This window comes from Gorilla gorilla, chromosome 6 (genome assembly GCF_029281585.2).
Source record: "Gorilla gorilla gorilla isolate KB3781 chromosome 6, NHGRI_mGorGor1-v2.1_pri, whole genome shotgun sequence".
Classification (NCBI taxonomy): domain Eukaryota; kingdom Metazoa; phylum Chordata; class Mammalia; order Primates; family Hominidae; genus Gorilla; species Gorilla gorilla.
The window spans coordinates 36523324-36545298 of record NC_073230.2 but is presented as its reverse complement, the minus strand read 5'-3'; the positions used below and the strand labels follow the sequence as shown (position 1 = coordinate 36545298).

The following is a 21975-nucleotide window of genomic DNA, read 5'->3' as shown; positions in this document are numbered from 1 at the left end:
TACTCTCCTTGGGGAGGTCTTCTGATATTGGTTCTATTAAGGTGCAAAATAAGAGAGAAACTTAGGGTCAGCTTCTACAGATTTGGAGTATCTTTGCCTTCTTAACTAAAATCTTTAACTTCTCTCACTTTTCAGATGGTCCAAAAGAACACAAATAAAAGGGGAAAAAAATGTCAACATGCTCTTTCCCCTACCTCGTTTTGTCAGCCTTCCATTTTCCTCATCCATAACTGTGTATTTAAGTAAAAGATGAATTAAACATCCTTGGGTGTTTGGAAAACAAAAACACAAAAATCTTTATACCACATAGGGAGTGCATTCCTTATGCAAATTGTTGACATAAAAATAGTAGCTGCTTCTTTTGAATTTGCAGTTCAGTTGTCTGTGAACTTCTAGGTTCTAATAAGAAAATATTAGTTTAAAATTAGTCTTAATTATGTTAAAACTCCTTACCTACTGAAGATGAAATGGCTTAATGGCCATATTTCTTGCAAATAAAGACAAGAAGGGGGAGGAGGAGGAGGAGGAAGAAGAGGAAGACAATGTACAACTACCTTTTTCTCCAGCCTAGAGAGTTTCTTTCTTTTTTTTTTTTTTTTTTTGGAGATGGAGTCTCGCTTGGTCACCCAGGCTGGAATGCAGCGGCATGATCTCAGCTCACTGCAATCTCCACCTCCTGGGCTCAGGTGATTCTTATGCCTCAGCCTCCTGAGTAGCTGGGATTACAGGCGCCTGCCATCATGCCCGGCTAATTTTCGTATTTTTAGTAGAAATGGGGTTTCGCCGGGCTGGTCTCAAACTCCTGACCTCAGGTGTTCCACCCGCCTCGGCCTCCCAAAGTGCTGGGATTACAGAAGTGAGCCACGGCACCAACCAAGAGTTTCTTCTTGGCAGGACAGAGCCATGCGCTCTCCAGGTTTCAGAGAGGAGACAACTTTGGATCTTTTGATATTGTAGCAGGGGATGGAAAAGATGAATCCTTCTTCCTTAAATCAACATCTGGCAGGGTCTCCACTGAGGCACAGGACAGCTCAGCCACTGACCCCAGGGCAAAGCTCTGTGTTGCTGTTTTATTTGGGCTTTAGGGGGTGGAGAGAATAGGTGGCACCCAGCATCCTCCTGGGAGGAGGGCTAAAGGCATAGGGGGGCAACGGCAAAAATCTGAAATCTGAGCTTGGCCTTTGGAACAAGGTCACCTTCCAGTGTGGGACCTCTCTGCAGGTCTCTAAGGCATGTATTTCTCTGTGTTTATACCTGCGTGTTTATTTCTCCTGCAGGTGGGCACAGGCTTCAGTTTTACTGATGATACCCACGGATATGCAGTCAATGAGGACGATGTAGCACGGGATTTATACAGGTAAAATGCTCCTGCTTTCTCTTGGCCTTCCTAAGACCAAACATTTTTCTATCTCAATAGGAAAATTATTCTAGTGTTGGAATTTTTATTGACTGAGCCTTATAGTCCAATTCCTGAAGATAATTTAAGGATATTTTCACATCCACACACACAGAGCAGAATTTTTCAATTAAAGATTATTTTTTAAACCTTTCAACCAGACATCTGAAAGGTTTCTACTTGTTTTCCAAATTTGTATTTAACTTTGCATTTGCAAGGAGACAACATCTTTTCAGATATTTGTTTGTTTCTCAGGATTCTTCTTTTCGTGGCTTTTGGATGCAATTTTTTACTTTTTGCTTCTATTTCATGACTTTTCCAGGCTGAAAACTTAGCTTGTTAGTCTCTAGTATTCTCTCTTCTTCTTATGAAAGTTTTGTTTTGCTTAAAAAAAAAAAAAAAAAGGAAAAATGTAAAGTTGTAAGTCTGGCCAAACAGTGTCCATATAATTTCTCCCTTTCTTTTTTCACTCATATTAATCATTGCTATTTTTAGCATTTTTAAAAAAGCAAGTGACCTTTCTTATTTGGTCAGATTTTTCCAGTCTACAAATTATTACTAGAGACCAAGTCCTAGATTCTTTCTGGTCACTAGGGCACCACTTTATGTATTATAATAATTTACTAAAAGAACCCTAGTGGCCAGAAGGAGTTAACTGGCTCCCTACCCCCACACCTCCACCAAGCACTCTGTTAATTACTACCAATCCCCAAAGCGAAAGTGCATCTAATAGGAGTCAGAGTTTGCTGATCTCTGACAAAAGCTTTCCGTTTTACTTTTCTTTCTCTCTGAGGCAGATAGGTGGCCGGGGGGAGAGAAGAAAGAACTACTTCCAAGCCCCTTTCCCAAAGATCTCTCCCTCTGCCCACCCAGAAAAGAATATGGCTGTTGTCTTCTCCACTTTTGTTTTTCACATGTTCCATGATTCGATCACTTCTATTCAGTTTCTAGGGGGATGCCCAGGGCCCCACACTTCTGCTTCCACATACAGTGGGGTCCTAGGGACATATTTGCCAAGATGCTGACGGGATGTTCCCCCCAGCACCTCCTCCCCTTCCCTCCACAGACGTAACGGACGGCAGTCCTCCTCACAGGCTTCTTCAGAGCCAGGGCCAGGGCTCTCTTGGCACTGTGTGCTCTCTTTCTTCAGATTAGAAACCTACTCCCCGCCCCCACCTCCCATCCCTCTTTGGTTTAAATCCAAACAAGCTCAGTGGTTAACTAGCAAACACCCTGAGGGCAGAGGTTCTGTATTGAAGAGATGCATCGGGCCCCCTCTAAGACAGAGCATCACTGCCAAGCCGTTTCTGTCTTTCCTTCCCCTCCCCCAAAGACAGTTACAGCTTCCAGTTGCCCCTCCATATGGGGATGTCGACTGCTGACATGTGGTCCATCTCCTCTTTCCTGACATGTAAAGGGAACCTATTTCAAAGCATCCATTGTTTATAGCTGTTGTAGTTCTTTTTGCTTCGGGCTCTTAGAACTGGAAAATAGCTAATCAAGGGTGGTGCAGAAAACTGATTTCAGCTGTTTCCTTTATAGTTTACACTATTCATTTCCCTTTGTGACCACATTCTTCTCTCCAGCTCTCCAGATGGGTGTTTGGAATAAGAGGGTCGCTTCGAAACCTGCAAATGGGCTACTACAGGTTTAAAGAGTGGAGCTTTCATTTTCTCCCTTTGAAAACCAACTTTCTTTTTTCAGAAAATCTCATTCTTTTTGACTATTAATAGTGCATGGCTGTAAGGAGACATTTACCGTTCACAGTTTTGCTGCTTTTGTGTTTGGAAATAAAACTTTTTCATGAACAAGATGTTAAAATACTCTCCCTCTTTTCTTATTTGGAATATGCTATTTAGTCACAATGCCTCTCTGGTTTAAAACAAATTATGAAATGTATTAACTTTGATTTGGAGTACACTAGCTGGTGCCAATCTCCTTCTGCCATTGTTTACCAATTGCCTATTATGTGCCAGCTGCTGTTCTTGGTGCTGGTGAGACAGTAGTAAGCAGTCCTCAAAGCCCCTGCCCTCCTGGTGCTCAGTCTAGTGGTGGACCTATAGTTATTTTCTTAGCAGCCAAATGGAAGTGCTGCTATAGTTTTCTCCTACATGTTGGTTTGCAATGGGAAATGATATGTAGTGTTGCTAAACACAGCTTCATAGCAATGCAGCTAGGAAGCAGTCTTCCTATATTAAATGAGAAAACTCTGTGTCCTGTGCCAGGTGGAGAGGATCATGACTCAGCCTTGCTAGATGTAGAGTGAATGCAGAAGAGGCTCCCTTCACGGGCTCCAACAGAGCAGCACTGCCAGGATTCCTGTTGCTGAGCTTGTATCGGTCCAGTGCAAGGCAGATGAGCCCCAAAGTGGGGCTTAGCCTGTGAGGGGTTTTGGCTTTGCCCAGGAAAGAATTCAAGGGTGGCCAGGTGTGGTGGCTCACACCTGTAATCCCAGCACTTTGGGAGGCCGAGGCAGGCAGATCACCTGAGGTCAGGAGTTCCAGACCAGCCTGACCAACATGGAGAAACCCCATCTCTACCAAAAATAGAAAAATTAGCTGGGCTTGGTGGTGCATGCCTGTAACCCCAGCTACTTGGGAGGCTGAGGCAGGAGAATCACTTGAACCTGGGAGGCAGAGGTTGTGGTGAGCCGAGATCACACCATTGCACTCCAGCCTGGGCAACAAGAGCGAAACTCCATCTCAATTAAAAAAAAAAAAAAAAAAAAAAAGAATTCAATGGTGAGATGGAGGTAGAAGAAAATAGCTTTATTGAAGGGGCAGTGTTACAGCTCCGTGTCTGCTCCTGCAGGGCTACCGCCTAGTCCGAGTAGCAGCTTAGGGCAATTTTGCAGTTGTATTTAAACCCACTTTTAATTACATGCAGATTAAGGGTTGGTTCATGCAGAATTTTCTAGGGAATGGATAGTAGCTTTTGAGTCTTTGGGTCATTGCCATGGAAAGGGGTGGTAACGCCTGGGTGTTGCCATCACAATGGTAAACTGACATGGCCCACTGATAGGCATGTCTTATGGAAAGCTGCTTCCGCCCAGGCCCTGTCTTAGCTAGTCCTCAATTTGATCCAGTGTCCAAGCCCTACCTTTGTAGTTGAGTCCCACCTCTTACCTCAAGTCCACTGCCAGTGACTGTAGGTACACTTTGCTTGGCTTTTGTTGGCATGGAACTTTTGCTTAGATTATCTGAAACTGAATTATCCTGAATGTTGCTTGTGTTTATGATTATGCTTCTGACTCCATTAGAACTGACCAGATTCCAGTGCTGTCTTTGGGTCTATAATGCATGATCATGTCCACTCACCTTTTCTGCCCTGCATCCACCCAATCTCTGTTTAAAAACTTATCTGAGGAATAATTTTCTCCTAGTCATTCTTCCTTGCAATCTGTTTCTCTTTTTGGTCCTTTAAGGTACCTTTCTGCGAGCAGAGAGCCCTTAACTAAAATTCCGTTTATGAGACAAGTCCTTCGCACAATGCCAGCAAGGTGGCCAAATGGAATCACCAAGAAGAAGCATGCTTCTTGTGCCATGTAGCTCTTGTACCTGAATAAATGCATGGAGTGTGCACTTGTGAACACACATGCTTATGTATTATTATTATTATTATTGAGGCGGAGTCTCACTATGTCGCCAGGCTGGAGTGCAGTGGCGTGATCTCGGCTCACTGCCACCTCTGCCTCCCAGGTTCAAGCAATTCTCCTGCCTCAGCCTCCTGAGTAGCTGGGACTACAGGCGCCCACCACCACAACCAGATAATTTTTGTATTTTTAGTAGAAATGGGGTTTCACCATGTTGGCCAGAATGGTCTCAATCTCTTGACCTCGTGATCTGTCCGCCTCGGCCTCCCACAGGTGTGAGCCACCGCGCCCGGCCACTTATGTATTATATATATGTTTAGCAGATCTGCTTCTAAAATTTGTAATTTCATGTGGGCTTGATTCTAGATTCTATTTTCTAGAAAACGCTCACCATGTAATAAGAAGAGTTCTTGACTAAAATACAGTTAAATTAGCAAATGGCATATGTAAATCTAATTTACTAAATTTACTTCTTTCATTCTTCACTCTCTTTTAAGAAACGGGAGTGCTACCACGCTACCAAGTGCTTGCTTAAAAAAAATAGCCAGTTTTTTGGCTGTGAAATAAAAACTGTGAAATTGAAACTCGATGATAACTTCCTCAAGTGGAACTTGAGCTGGAGAATCCTGCCATTTTCGAGATAGAAGTAACCTGGGACATTATCTCCGACCAAGATTATCAGATAAAACACAAAATACCCAGTTAAATTTGAATTTCAGATAAACAACAAATAAAATTTTAATGTAAGTATATTCCATGCAATATTTGGGACATACTTATACTAAGCCATTATTTGTTATCTGAAATTCAAAATTAAGCCATGTCTTATGTTTTCATTTGCTAAATCCAGCAACCCTAATGACTCTCCAGCAAATACTACAAGGAAATAAGCTTTAAGCTAAAGCCAAAGGCTTAATTGAGATTTACTATGCTAAATTATCTACTGCCATTCCTACAAGCAGGAAGAGAGAAAAGGAAGTAGATTTTAGCCTGAAGGTTGGAGAGGGAAGGGTGGAGAATGAATGCCTATTTTTATCTGCACTCTAAAGCCAGCTTATTGCCAGCACAAACATAGAAGCTATAAAATGCGGCTTCTCAGATTTAGTTGCTACAAAGGCCACTATAAATAATGAATACAGAAATACACCGAAACTCTACAGTAGTGTTTCATGGTGAATTTTTATGCAGCCTTTGAAAATTAAATATAGCTAGGATCATGGTGATTGTAATGACCCAATTTTGCCTCTTTGTAACCCTTGAACTTCGCCATCCTCCTGGGTTTTCAGAGCCTCCTTGCCTTTCATCTTCCCTGGATGGTTCATGGCTTTTAGTCTCTCAGCAGGAAACTGGGCCAACAACCTCCCCTAGCTTCGCAGGCACTGCAATCTGGGTCAAAACACTCATAGAGCTACTGAGTTTCACAAGTTTTTGTTTTCCTTTTTTTGAAATATTTTGTTCAGGTAAAGAATCATTTAAAAATCCACTATCTTCTTGCTTATTATGAAATCACTCCTTGAGTCTGTTAAAATCTATTTCATCACTGAAGTGGCTATTGGCATTTTTTTTTTTTTTTTTTTTTTGAGACAGAGTCTTACTCTGTTGCCCAGGCTGGAGTGCAATGGCGCAATCTCAGCTCACTGCAACCTCAGCCTCCCTGGTTGAAGTGATTCTTCTGTCTCAGCCTCCTGAGTAGCTGGGACTACAGGCATGCACCACCATGCCTGGCTAATTTTTGTATTTTTAGTAGAGATGGGGTTTCGCTATGTTGGCTAGGCTGGTCTCGAACTCCTGACCTCGTTATCCGCCCACCTTAGCCTCCCAAAGTCCTGGTATTATAGGCGTGAGCCACCGCCCTGGCCGGCTGTTAGCATTCTTTAGTAAATGTGTTTTTCTTTTTTTTAGCCCAGAGCCTACTGTACATTTATTTCAATATCTGTGGCCATTTGCTGTTTTTCTTTTAAATTATAGTCATCTTACAGTTTTTCTGTTCTTTGGTTATTAAAATGTGACATTCTTGGAGCTCCATCAGAAATGTTCAGAGTCCCCCACAGCAGGAGTTGGTAAGCAACTAAGATTTCCCTTACTTCACCACAAACCCGGGCTAATGGGATCATAAAGTTTGCAGAACTACCTCCAAGAATTGCTACGTAACATGTGAAACCTGTATTATTTGCTCAAGGTGCCCTGAACAGTTAGATGATCCAAACTGGTAAATCAGTAATTTGGAAACATGCCCAGAGTATTGATGTCCACTTGTCCAAACTTCTTATTATCACAAAGTAAGCCCACATGTATTGTGTAAATAAAATGTCCTACAGGAGCTCATAGCAGAGTGGTATCTTATTTCAAGTGTGAAACCTATTGCTAAAGAGTTAGATTTGATATCCTAGCATGAAGAGATCCTGAATCATTTTTCTGATTAATTTGTGTTGTTCTTGTTCTTCTTTTTGCAGTGCACTAATTCAGTTTTTCCAGATATTTCCCGAATATAAAAATAATGACTTTTATGTCACTGGGGAGGTAAGTAGAAGTCACGTTTCCTTGTGTGCTTCAAACATCACCGGAACTGACATATATTATGAGTGTAGTTTGTTCATTTAAAATCTATATATGTATATACATGTACACATACATATCAATATTGATTCAGCCTTTATTCAAAATTCTCCCAATTATCAAAATGCCCTTCATAATTTTTTTTTTTTTTTTTAGTTGGAGTTTTGCTCTTGTTGCCAAGGGCTGGAGTGCAGTGGCGCAATCTCGGCTCACTGCAACCTGCACCTCCCAGGTTCAAGCAATTCTCCTGCCTCAGCCTCCTGAGTAGCTGAGATTACAGGCGCCTGCCACCACGCATGGCTAATTTTTGTATTTTTAGTAGAGATGGGGTTTCACCATGTTGGCCAGGCTGGTCTTGAACTCCTGACCTCATGATCTGCCCACCTCGGCCTCCCAAAGTGCTGGGATTACAGGCATGAGCCACCACGCCCAGCCCTTTCATAACATTTTTTAAATCCCAGGGCCCAATGCATGCTCACGTATTACCATGGGTGCACTAGGTAGGCTCAGTCACCTGCCTTGTTTGTTGTCATCATTCATGATGATGATTTGAAGAGTCCAGGCCAGGTGCTTTGTAGAATGTCCCGTATTCTGAATTTGTCTGATTTTTTTCCTCAGTGCTTAGGTTATGTCAAAACATTTGAGCAAGATCATTACATAGATGGTATGTACTTTCTGGTGTGTCACATCAGGAGGCACATAAAGTCAGTTTGTCCCACTGTTGGTGATGCTAAACTGGATCACTGCGTCAAGGTGGTGTCTGCCAGATCTTGCCATTGTGAAGGCACCTGTTTATGTTTGTAATTAATTAATAATTCAAGACCATTCAAACACTGTTTCCTCAAAAAATGCCATCCAGTAGTTTTAGCATCCACTGATCTCTGTCTGGATCAGTTATTACACTGGGGGTGATAAAATGGTGATTTTTGTAATGTATCTTTCTGTGGATATCACCTGGCATTCTTCCATAGGGAAGATTTTTCCCTTTTCCTCCTATTACTTACTTTTAAAAATAGTACTGTGGATTCACAGATTGTTATTTCTATTTGATCTGTTAAAATTTGTTTTATTGTTTTTGATGCTTACATTGCTTTAAATTTGGTCACTGGGAACCCCTTCAGTTGGCTCCTGTGCCCTTTTGACCGGTCCCCATTAGCCTCCAAGCATGTCCTTGCTTTTTGACACAAAGGTATGTTCCAGAAGCATCTTGTACTTCTTGTACTTTCCCTGCCCTAGCCTTGGAATCAGTCAGTTCTTCACAGAATGCTGTTTCTTTTTCCTGGGGAATGGCATTTAAAAAGCAAGTGCTAAGCACTAAGTGGCCCATTGCTGCTGGGATGTCATTGCTTTTAGACTGTCTGTGGGCAGAGCTAGGAAACAAAATGACTTCATACTGATACCCATAATTCTAATTCCATACCACAAGGTTCTCTTCTCTTTTCTCTGTTCTGTATTTGTTTACCCCTTCTCCCACATTGAGGGCTGTGGTTCCTAATGGAATCAGTGTGTTTCCTCTTTTGATTGCTTTTACAATATGCCCAAAATGGTTTCAGAATTACTACATGAGTACCATTACCAACAAGAAACATCAAAATTACTTTTAATATTTTTTGCTGCAATGATTTTTATCCTTAAATTGTATCTCACTACACACCTATAATCAAAGTACTGTGTTTAAAAGTTAAAAGAATTCTATTTTTTAAGGGAGATTATGTTAAAATTTAATACACAGTTACATTCATTTGTCTATGTTGGTTTCAGTTTTAGGGTTTGCTTTTTTCGTCCTTTTTAAGATTATTTTAAAAATGTGTACCAGCCAATCATTTGAGAACACAGGTGCAGTTCTAGGTGCTAGGAATATAATGGTGACTAACACTGAAAAACAACAAAAAATCCATGCCCTACATTCTAGAGAGGTAGGCAGTGATAACTAAAATATGTGCTAGGTACCACCATCAGGCAGTGACAAGTGTCATGAAAGAGATGCAGTAGGGCAAGGGCTGGAGAGTGAAGGAGGTGCTATTTTGGATAAGATTGTCCGACAAGGAGATAATGAGCAGAACCCTGAATGATGTGGTGGGGTAATTTCTGCAGTATCTGTAAGAAGAGCTTTCCTGGCAGAAGGAACAATGAATGCAAAGACTCTCCAGTGGGGACAGGCTTGGCAGGTTCAAGGAAAAGCACAGAGCTGCCGTGGTAGGAGCTGAGCAGAAAGAGGCCGGTGGATCCTGCAGGGCCCGGCTGCCTGTGGCAGAGTTTGGACTTTAACGGTAATGGGAAACCATTGAGGGTCCAGTGTTCACTGAAAGAACATTTAGAATTGAATTCAACTGAGCACAGATATATTGAGTATCTGCTATGTTTGAGGCACTGGACAAATATTAGGAATTCAGTGATTTATGAGATATTGACTCTGCCCTAAATCTGAAGGTCGAATAATTACAATACAGATGAAAGGCACAATTAGAGAAATATTATCTCTGATCCACGAGTCTTGAAAAAAGAAAAAAAAAGTTAAGGAAAAAATTAGAGAAGTAACTGTAAAGACTAATAGCCCCAGGAAAGGTACCAGTAGCTACCTCAGTGTGGGATCCTCAGGAAAGGCCAAGGAGGTGACAATTAAACCGGGTTTTGAAGGATAAATAAGGGTGTGTTAGTTAAGGCTCTTGGTTGCAAGTGACAGAAACCCTATTTAAAGCAGCTTTAGTGAAACAGGGCATTGATTGATTTAACGTCAGGTGTGGCTGGACCTGGGTGCCCTTACTTTGTCATCAGGATTCTGCCTGTCATTCTTTCCTGATCTATGTACTTGGCTTTGTACTTTTCTGGTTTCATTCTCAGCCAAGTTCTTTTCATGTGGTACTCCTGCTTCTCCATCCATCCCAGGGCAGGTATAGCCTATCCATTCAACTTCCCTTTCCCAGTAATTCCAGCCCTCCAGATTCATGAATCTCAGATGATCCACTTGGATCCCATGCCTATCCTAGAACCACCAGCTGGACCCAGGTGGTTGGAATATACAAATTGGCCAGAATGGTGCCTGAGGCCCACTCCACACCCTGGGAGGGTAGGGACCAGGATGGGGGGCCCTCACACTCCGAACCATAAGGCCTGAGAGTGGGAAATGAGTGGTCTCCAGAGGAAGATCCAAGTGATGATGCCAGAGGAAGGGCTGTAAAGATGCTGGCAAGCACATCTGCAATGTCCACTTTCAGGGAGGGAAAGAGAAAAATGGTCCGAGTTTTTCCATGGGAATGGCAAGTAACTGGAACTAGCAACTTCTTCTCTCTTTCTTCTCTTTATAAGCTATTTGGAAGGGATGTTCTGACTGATTAGCATACTACACTTTAGGTTTTTTTAAGCCAGTTATGCAGTCAGGACGACTTAGAACCTCTCCTGGTAATTTCTGCCTGTTCCTTGTCTTTTAACCAATTTCAGAGCCAGGTTAGGGAAGTGAATAGGAAGTGACACTCCCATTATTTGGCAACAACCCTGGAAAATGCCCATTCTCCACCTCCCACAGAAGAGTGATCTACTTCGTGTGTAATGCCTTGTCTTGGAAATAATGTGGTGATGTTGTTAACCATGATGTTGATGTTGATACAAACCATGATGTTTGGCAAAGCTGCCAAATCCCAGATGAAAAATTTGACTTGGTTATTTCACATCTGCCTTGTGGTTTTATGCATATAATTTCCTAATGTGTGTAGAAAAGGACAGTTTTCTTTTTACCTTCCTTGCTGCCAGGATGAATACTTTTAAGGAAACCTGTGCCTTCTGAGTGGTGAAGGAAGATGTGAGGTAGAGATGCCATTGTCAGGAGGTATCATCCTCCCCGAACTACATGGGATACGTTCAGTCTGGGGGCACTGCTCTTTCCAGAAGAAAAAACACTAAATAATGATGCCTTGATGGTTTATTATGAATATTAGAATATTATGAATATTTATTCAGTCTAGTTTGTCCCATCTGGGTTGTCTTCTGTTTTAAGGCCATGTGGCAGAAAAGAGAAGTGGAAGGCATTCTGGATTAATCATTAGGAGACCTGGGATTCAGGGCTGGCTTTGCTCCTCCCTGGATGATTTCGGGAAAGTCTTTCAGCCTCCCTGGGCCTCTGCTTTTCATTTAACAATCAGATGAGTTGTTAAATTAGATCACTTCCAGGGATATTTTGCTTTACTAGAAAGTTCAAATTCAGATATCTAGACTCACTCTTTAAGCATCTGTATGTAATTGCAGTTTTAACATAATACCTACCCATTTTCCCTCTCGCTGCTGCCACCACACACACAAAAAAATTGTTCTAGATTTTTCAAGAAAGAAAATTCCTTTCTCTTCTAAACTCTTAATTTTCTCACACTCTTAGGAAAGCTGAATAGTGCTGCTGAGTTTGTAGAGCCATCTTCAAAAAATAAATGCACAAATTCAGAAATGGTTTTCTGCTTTTCAATGTAAATGCACCAGACCTAAATATCTTCACATTTGTGTGCTATGAATGACAGGAGCCTGATGCTCAAGGGGTCTGGAGCAGCTGTTCAGAACCTTGATTTGGTGTAAAGCAGTCTGGAAATAATAATAGTACCTACTGCATAGGGTTGTTTTGAGCATTTAATTAGATAACCCTCCTCAGATATTAGCATAGTGACTGGCTGTGGTGAGTACCCAACACATGATGACTATTATTACCATTCATGCTGAAAAGCTGGGCTAATATATTATGACTCTCAAGCATACAGCCTAATGCCTGTAGACAAGAGCTGAAGTGTTAATAGAAGCTCCGCTAACTCGTTGCTGGGATATGGCATTTCCCCCTCTACTCTGTGTCTATTATTTTGAAATCATTTTTAAAAGCAATAGTTACTTTGTCTAAAAAAAAAAATGGAGCTTAGCAGTTGACATGAGAAGTTGTGCTTGTTTTTTATATGGACAGCAGCAAAATGTGTCAGGACCCACCCCAGGCTCCCTGCCTCACCGTGTGGACGATGGTGTGGCCACACCAGAGAAAGTGGCGTGGGCCTGCCCTCAGTGCAAAGGAAAGGGGAGAAGCTGCTTTGTCTTCTTCCTCCTTCTCTTCATTTCCACCCAGAACACCAACTGGAATTAATTTTCTCTAAAAAGAGACAAATGTGTCTGTAAATCACCCTCCTCAAGGCATGAAAAAAACATACTTCAAAAAGAGAAACAAGCTGTGTTTAATTCCCATAATTAACTTTCTTTATAAGTGTTATCCTTTCTGAGCCAGTAACTATTAGTGAGAATGCCCTTGTTCTTGAGGCACAGACACATTTAGCATCCTCTCAGTTGTACGTGAGCCCAGGTAGAAGTTAAAGCAAAACAGCCCTCACGGGAAGGCAGGCAGGTGACAGGATCAGGGGGGCCGCCCATTGTTCTCTGAGCCTGTGGCTTTATGTGCCGCTCAAGGGAAAGAGTCAGTGCATGTGGGAGGTTGTGGCAGTGGATGGGAACACTTCCAAACTAGCAGGGCATGTGGTTAAAACAGGACATCTCTTCTCCATCAACAAAAACGGGCAGACTCTCTTTATAAACAGTTTTGCAACCATAATTTATTTGAGAACCCAATAGAGACAAAACTTTGAAGCTATTTAAAAATGAATTAGGGAGCTTAATGGGACACTTTATCTTCATCTGCATGGGTGAAGTCTCTGTTGGAAGTACAGTGTCTGACAACCTTTATTGAAATCATCATGGCCCATTGGGTTAGGTGGCAAGCTCCCAGTATGCGAGAACCATGTTTGTTTTTTATTCAATACTAAGCACAGTGCTTAATGAATATTATAGAATGGAGTTCATGCATGGCTGCCTTAAGATAAAATAAAAATATTGATATTTCTTTCCTGCATCTTTTCACCTACTTTTTTTTTTTTTTTTTTTTGAGACGAAGTGTCACTTTGATGCCTAAGCTGGAGTGCAGCATTGCCATCTCAGCTCACTGCACCCTCCAATTCCCGGGTTCAAGTGATTCTCCTGCCTCAGCCTCCCGAGTAGCTGGGATTACAGGCACGTGCCACCATGCCCGCCTAATTTTTGTATTTTTAGTAGAGATGGGGTTTCACTATGTTGGACAGGCTGGCCTTGAACTCCTGACTGGGTGAACCGCCCATCTCAGTCTCCCAAAGTGCTGAGATTACAGGTGTAAGCCACTGCGCCCAGCCCCTTTCTTTTTTTAAAATTTTTATTTTAGGTTTGGGGGTACATGTGAAGGTTTGTTACATAGACAAACACGTGTCATAGGGGTTTGTTGTACATATTATTACATCACCCAGGTATTAAGCTCAGTACCCAATAGTGATCTTTTCTGCTCCTCTCGCCTCCCTTTCATTGCCCTTCTCTCCCTGTACTATGTCCCAGGCCCTGGGGACTCTCCTTTGGCCTCCGTTGTTTTCCAGGGCCATCTTCCCACCTCAGCCATCCTCTCCTCAGTCTATTGTGCACAGCTTCTATTTCTCCATGCTTCTTCCATCTGTATCATGATTGTTCTGTTTCTGTCCCCCATTCTGACTTGTTATCAGCTCATTGTTCCATAGAAAGGATCTGATAAATTAAACCCAATAGGGTGGACTCTCAACATGTTTGCATTTGAGTAGAGAGCAGAGCCTACCTGATGGGTAGATATTTGTAATAGGGTAATTTCAAGCACTGACATGCAAACAGAGGGGTGGCAACCAAGGTGGGGTGGGAGAGCGATTCTAGAAGTAGGCCTATAATAATTAGCATTCTATGTAAGCCTGTACCATCATCCGGTTAGCCTGGGCTTGGGATCATGTAATTTGATGGCTAGAAGTGATACTTCAAGAACATCTAGTTCACCAATTTTATCTGTAGATTTTACTAGAGAATATTTATTGAGAATGGACTGTATGGTAGACATCATGCTAAGCACTGTTTTATGCATTACCTCGTTTAATCCTAACAGCTGCCTTATGAAATAGGTGCTATGATTATTCTTCCCATTTTACAGGTGAGGTGACCGAGGCTTAGAGAGGTTAGGTATGCCTTACCAAGGTCACCCATCCAGAAAGTGGAGGAGCCAGCATTGGAACCTAAGCAATCAGACTCCAGAGCCTGAAGATGGTGGTGAAGAAATGAGCTAGTGGTGCAGCCTTGTTCACCAAAATGCTTGTTCACCAAACTGGGTGCTCTCACCTTGAACTTGCACTGTCTCTAGGACCTGCTTCAGATTCACTTTGTGTAGAAGGGAGTCAAACATCCCCTTCCATATTTTATGCTGAATCTCTAAGGTTATCAACCTTACACAAACAGAAAAGAAGTTCTCTAGCTTCTTGAATGTCTCTGTCTTTCTGGCCAAGACTGTTTTAATCATAAAGACTTGGCTTTGATCATTAAGTTTTATAGAGTAAGGGGAAGTTTCAAGTGATATAAGGACTTGAAGTCTTTGGAATGCAATTATTTCTCAAGGCTTGGAACTTGCTGAATTTTATTAGATAGCATTCAAGCTGTTTTAACTCTTGAACCTATGACAAATCTCTATTTTCAGTTATGTTCATCTGCACTTGCCAATATTTTCTTTTTGAATTGAAAATGGATTTGTGACTATTTAATGAGTTTAATATTACAAAAATCAAGGTTTAAGCTGCAACCGAAGAACTGAACAAGGGCATATGGAAATGTTTGCAAGTTGGATCTCTGGCTTTTGGACAGCATATCCAAATCAAATCAATACATATATACTGAGGTTGCACGGAAAAGAATATGAGTAAATCAGAAGTCATTATAAGCTTTGTTGGAAATGAATTACCATGCTGGAGCAGGCAGCATAGAGACATAAATAGTACCTGATTAGATGAGATGTTTAGGTGGAGAATGAGAGATGCTAAGTTACATCTATTATGCAGCTTCATCCTTCTGAATTGTATCTACAGTGAGCAAACAAAGATTCAGTTTGTCGACTGCGGCCCAGTGTGTTCAGACTCTTTATTTAAAAGTCAAATTAACTGTAGTCTCCATTTTAAACAAAAGGGTTTATTCATCTCATTGAGTCACCTGGCTTCACGAAGCTGGATTTCTCCAAATTGGCACTGAACTCAGAGTAGGTGGGAAAAGGATGCATCTTGTTCACCTATGCCTGTCGATGATGGCTTTTTCTTTTTTAAGGAGTATCTTCTCAATAGAAAATAAGAATATATCATTTGGGAAGCAGCATGTGTTTTTGCATAAGTTTATGTGACTAAAAATTGGCTATAGATCGAAATGTTTTTGCTATATGTCTATGCCTGTAGATTTTGCAAGTTTCTTTTTAAGCCCATATTAAAAAAGAAGTAGATGCTTTGATAAAGTCATATTCTTGTTGGAAGGCTCTTTTTTTTAATTGCAGCAGTATGGTCTTGAAATTAGATGACGCATGGTCTAGAAATGTCTAGGAAGTTATAGCGATTACCACAACACTGAAATTCCAGCTTTCCTCATTCATTAATTTTCTAAACTGGCCATTTTAAGGCCACACTTCTCTCTTCAGAGAAAATAATGGTACTGAGGAAGTAAGATTCTACCCTAGGCTAGATGAAGCCAAGGTAGGTCGCCCTAGTCTAGTCTTGCCCTCATGGTGCCCATTACACCGAGGTTTTCACCAGGTTTTGTGGCTTTCCTGGGGTGTTCAGTGTGTGTATAAAGTTCTCTGTGAGGCATTGAAGCTGTCTTCTTCCCTCTGGTCTTCTCCCATAAATGGGTGGCAGCTCTGTTGTAGTCTGTGCCTGGGATGAGCTGGAGAACAAGGGAATGATATGACTGATTCCAGAAGGGCAGTGTGCCTTGATTCCTTCTGGGGATACAAAGGAGCTCTCACCAGCCCAGTAGTGAATTCTTCAAAGAAGGATTTTTTTTAGTTCTGTGTAGCTGGGGAGAGTGGGGTTCAAGCAGGGCAGGGAGCTTAGAATGACCCTCAGGGTCCTCAGTGTACCATTGCTGAAGTTGACAACTCCCTCTTTCCACCTGCCAGGCAAAGGATAGGAACTAAGGCCTGTGGATGGTGAAACTTTGTGTCTAAGTTTAGCTGTGTCTCATTTCAAAAGCCATTGCTCGTTATCACTGACAAAGTTCTGAATTTTTTCACCATGAAATGTGTACCTAGAAGCAAGGCAGAGAATGAGTGTATAAGTGTATCTATTTTTTTTCTACTAAACTTCAGAGAAATGTAGTCAACTGAGAGTAGCTTAAACAATAGTAACTGCTACCATATGTGAAATTTCTGTAAGAGGACATTGTTTCCATTTTAATATTATTCTCTGACACTATTTGTTTTCCTCTGGAGGAGCTGATTGAAGCTGGACTTTAGCTATGAAATCTTTTTCCCTTCCTTGAAAGTAACCAAATGGCAGGTTACAGTAAGTAGGCTGTGAATGTTGTTGAAACATATAAGAAAAGAGAGATTCACGCAAAAGACACAATTACAGGTTTTCTCTACATCCAATTTCATTGTGTTTTTACACATCTGGATAATTAACCAAACATTGCATTCTCTCTATTTTTACAAGTACAACGTGCTCCTCACGGGATTTCCATTAGGCTGGGAAAAAAAAATCGCAAACCAAGATTCAAAACTACTATTCAACTATGATGTTGAGGCCTTTTTCTCTCCTGGGAGAAATAAAAGATTGAGAGCTGAATTCTGAGATCCTTCTGATGTAGTAGGAGAATTGGAAGTTTATAGCCTCTTTAAGCTCCAGCAAATACAAGCATGTACAAACACACCCTAATACCTCTGGTCCTTCTTGTTGGAGGTGAGCTCGAAATATGGTCACCATGGGAAAAATTAACCAAGTAAGAGCAGTGCTGGAAATCGCAGCTTGAAGCTCCTTTAATTATTAGAAAGGAATAATAAGGGCACCCTAAAAATTCTGATGTGTTGAGTGCTAACCTAGTTTGAATTCTGTTAGATGTGTTATGTTTATCTGGCTGAGTTTCTCATTCGAAGGTCACTGCCAAATCCTAAAATAATATGTGTTCAGTTAGTTTCTGGCCACACTTTTCCTCTTTCTTTTTAAAATTGCTTTGGTATTGCTCTGAGCTTTTATGAGACCAGGGTCTGATCCCATGTTAGGTTAGTGTTAATTCACAGACTTCAGGGGCTTCATTGACCAGCTGCTGCCCACACTGGCGAACACCATGGGGAGGTCAGAGAAGCCACGGGACCAAGAGTTCTGGTTGTTGTTGCTGTTTTCATTAGAACTCAGAACAAAAGAAGCAATAGTTCATAAAATTACAGAATCACTGTTATAAGCCTAAGGGACCATTTAGTTGATTTCTAATCCATAAGGCAGTCACACCTAAATTCTTCTCCTGAAATATGGGGTTCTATAAAATATATACAGGAAAAGGCAAATGAGGTAAAATAAAACACACTTGATTTATTACCTGGTTGTCTTTTGAAGTACTTAATGGCGGTCAGAGAATCATTAAATTGAGAAATAAATGATTCAAGAAGAATAAATGAGTCTGATCTTGCCAAAAAAAAAAAAAAAACTATCTCAACAAGGAGAGCGAAAATAACTGAAATTTTATTACAATGTTTCAGTGTCTGTTTTCCATAAAAATAATTCTATAATTGTCTTCTCTGTGACAGCCTGAGTCACTCAACCAATGGAATGATTAATGAAAAAGGCAATGACGGATTTGTCACACTGACACAAAGCAAGGAAGTGTGATAGTCATTAGCAAATTAAAAAAAAAAAGTAAAGATCATCACTGTGAGGTTGGCAGATGTGGACTGAATATTGAAGAATTTCATTTTGGATATGGTTATAGTACTACTCATCTGTTTTGTTTTTCATAAATGATCAGCTTAGCAAGCTTGGAGTAGATAAACCCAAGATGTAGTTCCACCTTGGGGGACCTCAGACCCGTGGTGTATTCCAGGACCATTGACTGTCAGTGATGGCTTTTTTTTTTTTTTTTAAGGAGTATCTTCTCAATAGAAAAGATTTCATTGACTGAAATGCAATTAGATATGACAAAGGGGAGCTGCAGAGACAGCCAAGCCAGGGTAGAATTCCAGCCAGGCATGTGAATGAAATGCACGGGCCCTTGTTTTCATCACTGTAAAATATTGGAAAACAATGTTTATCTTAAATTGGCTTAAAGTAGGTGAGGTAGCCTGGCTCATAGTAATGCTCAAAAACTGAGTGGGTGTTCCTTCTTAATTGTCTGCCTGGATATATCCCAGATACCCAGATACACATGATGGTCACTGGGGGAAAGTGCCATAAAAATGCAGATGTTTCAGCCTACGTTTGTCATGACTACCTACCTAGCAACTTAAAGTACGTGCCCTTCCATGTCAGAAAGGTTCAAGAGAGATGTTTTATTACCAGGTCTTATAACAAGAAAATTGGAGTGATAATATCACCGGAAGATAAACTTTTTAGCATTTGTACCAATTTCTGATAGGGGAAAAGTATTTAGAAGTAATGCCAGATAAGTCGTTCATTTATCAAGTATGTTTTTTTTTTTACCTACTTTGTGCTAGGCAATGTATACATTATAGAAATTCTAATCTAAGAAATTGTAAACTTTGCTCTATCATGTGTCAGTCATGGTTTCCATAATATAGTTTTGAAAGAAATTGTGACCTTTATGAGGGCAAGTTTTGTGCTTTATTCATTTTTGTGTCTCCTCAAGTATCTAGTATAATGCCTGTATTAGTTCATTTTCACGCTGCCGTAAAGATACTACAAGAGAGAGAGAGAGAGAGAGAGAGCATGGGCAGGGGAAACTGGCTCTTTTAAAACCATCAGCTCTCGTGAGAACTCCCTCACTATCATGAGAATAGCATGGGGGAAACTGTCCCCATGATCCAATCACCTCCCACCAGATCCCTTCCTCAACACATAAGGATTACAATTGGAGATGAGATTTGGTTGGGGACACAGAGGCAAACCATGTCAATGCCTTTGACAGAAGAATTGCCCAATAAACTATCATTGAATAAAGACTATATAACAATACATTTTTACCAGTAAAATGGTTACTCAGGGAAATGTGCTTTTTTGTCATTTTACAGAAATTGTATTTGATAAATGTTCACTTATTGTCACTAACAAGAGAATGTAGCACAGTTAGACAACAAACCAAATTTCAGACATATGAACACACCTTTATATTACACAAGGAAGCTAAAATGTACTTACAAGTATGAATGGATAAATTGCTTTGATTCAATACTTTACCTAAATAATTATTATTGCACAAGAGAGCTGTATCAATGAGGAGATCTTGGATAAATTACATAAATGACATTGTTTTATCATTGCTTGGAAGGAGTTTAGGTTTTGGAGTCGGTCAGCTCAGGTGTAATTCTGGCTCTACAACTTAACCTCTCTGAGCCTCAGTGTCCTCATCTTGAAATGGGAGTAATGATTATCTTCAGCATATGATTATGGTGTGGATAAAATAAGAGCTTTCAGGGGTTCCCAGCCTTTGAACTACAGACCCCTGGAGGGCCTTGGAGATGCTGTGAAGGGTCTGTGAACTCACAGGTATCCACATAATGTCTCTAGTCTGTTTTGAACATAGATGCATTGCTCTTTTTCAGATGTCTGTAGATTCATTTTAAGATTCATTCATTCAACAACTATTTATTGAGCACTAACAAATACACACATCAGTCATAGTGGACTCAAGTAAACAAAACAGACAAATGTCCCTGTATTCACGAATCTTATATTCTAGTATGGGTAGGAGAATAACAGTATATAAGATAAGTAAGTAAAAGTTTGTTGGAGAATGATAAGTATTAAGGAAATACTTAGGAAAGAAAAAATATAGGACATTGAGGGAATTTGCCATATGGGGGCCTGTGAGAAGAGCATTCCAGGTGGAGGGAATGGCTGGTCCAAAGGCCTGGCAGACATGTGCCTGGTATGTGCAAGGAATAGCATGGAACCCAATGGGCTGGAAAGGAATGAGCGAGAGGGTAGCAGGGGTTGAGGGTAGAGAAGGGAACAGATCATGTCAGCCCTTATGCCTTTGCTTTTGGGAAGATGGGAAGTCATTAAAGGATAAGGGCAAAAGAAGGAGGCCAATGAGGAGTCTACTGCAGTCATCCAGGCCAGAGATGATGTGATGGAGAAGGGGTTGTGAGAAGACATTGGACTCTGGACAGATTTTGTTAGAATAGGTAGAGCTGACAAGCCTGGCTGATTGACTTCTGTGGAATACGAGAGAAAGAGAGATACAACGAATGACACCAAGATTGTTGGCCTGAGCAGCGGAGAAACAGAATTAACATGAGTTGAAAGGGAGGCTGCCTCAGGGTTGGGGATTGGGAGCTTTATTTTGAACATGTGCAGTTTAATATTAGACATACAAGTGGAGATATCAAGAAGGCAACTTTTGATGGAAAGAATGCGAAATGCAAAATTATTTGAAAAATATTGCTGAGTCAATAGTAGCTCTTCCAGCACAGTCTTAAAGTAGAACTGTTACCATGTTTGTTAGGGGAAATATATCTACAAAATATTCTGACCTGGAAAAAGGACCTTGTGCTGGAAAAGTTTGGAAATAGAGATGAGTTCAAGTGAAAATTTTAGTGGCCAATAAATATTATTTTCCTTTTCTGCTTCTCCTATTCCTTTAGTACATGTTGATTTCAAAATTTGCAGCATTATCAGATTTTGAAATCTTAATTTTAAACTTGAGACTTTTTTCCCTCTAATCTTTGAATAGAGCTTTCTGGTAAGAGATGCCTAACACATGGCAGAATTGTGTTCTCCCAAGTTATTTTATTTTGGAAGGAAATTAGAATGTTCACTTATTACATGTTCACTTGTGATTTTTTGTGCATCGAACCTGTGCATGTCATGTGGTGCTATTTGAGACGACAAAAGAATTGGAAGACAGAGGTTTTTGCTATTATGGAATCTATAATGTGGGGTTAAGAAACAGATGGTATACCTCATGTGTAAAGATTGCTCCTTCATTGTTATTTTAATTAGCTTAAGTACATTTAATTTTACTAGCATCCATTTGTGATTGACCATTTCAACATCTGTCCTTCTCAGTCTTATGCAGGGAAATATGTGCCAGCCATTGCACACCTCATCCATTCCCTCAACCCTGTGAGAGAGGTGAAGATCAACCTGAAAGGAATTGCTATTGGAGATGGATATTCTGATCCCGAATCAGTAGGTTTCTCCTTCTGACTTTCTATTTTGTCTCTTAGGGGGATTAAATGCCTTTTTATCAGATGGAAGGCTCCTCTTAGAGGTCTAACTTGATAAGGGAAACACCAGTTGACTTTATGACTTAAATCTCCTAATTTTTACCAAATGTTTCAACGTATCAATTTACTTTGTCAGCTTACATTGGCTGTCAGTGCAAATGTGTGTGTGTTTGTATTGTGTTGTGTTCTGTTGTGTGTGTTGTGGGGTGTATATGTGTGTGCATGTAATTATCCTAC

General features: G+C 40.7%; 1 protein-coding gene across 4 annotated transcripts in view; it reads left to right on the top strand.

The window, feature by feature from the left end:
* The window catches only part of CPVL (carboxypeptidase vitellogenic like), a 203573-nt gene that overhangs the window by 101215 nt on the left and 80383 nt on the right, over positions 1–21975 (top strand). For all 4 annotated transcript variants that reach the window (XM_019031138.4, XM_004045233.5, XM_031012685.3 and 1 more), the window contains 3 exons: positions 1278–1357; positions 7442–7508; positions 21578–21700. In XM_019031138.4, coding sequence (XP_018886683.1) covers positions 1278–1357; positions 7442–7508; positions 21578–21700 — 270 coding nt within the window. The remainder of the gene's footprint in view (positions 1–1277; positions 1358–7441; positions 7509–21577; positions 21701–21975) is intronic.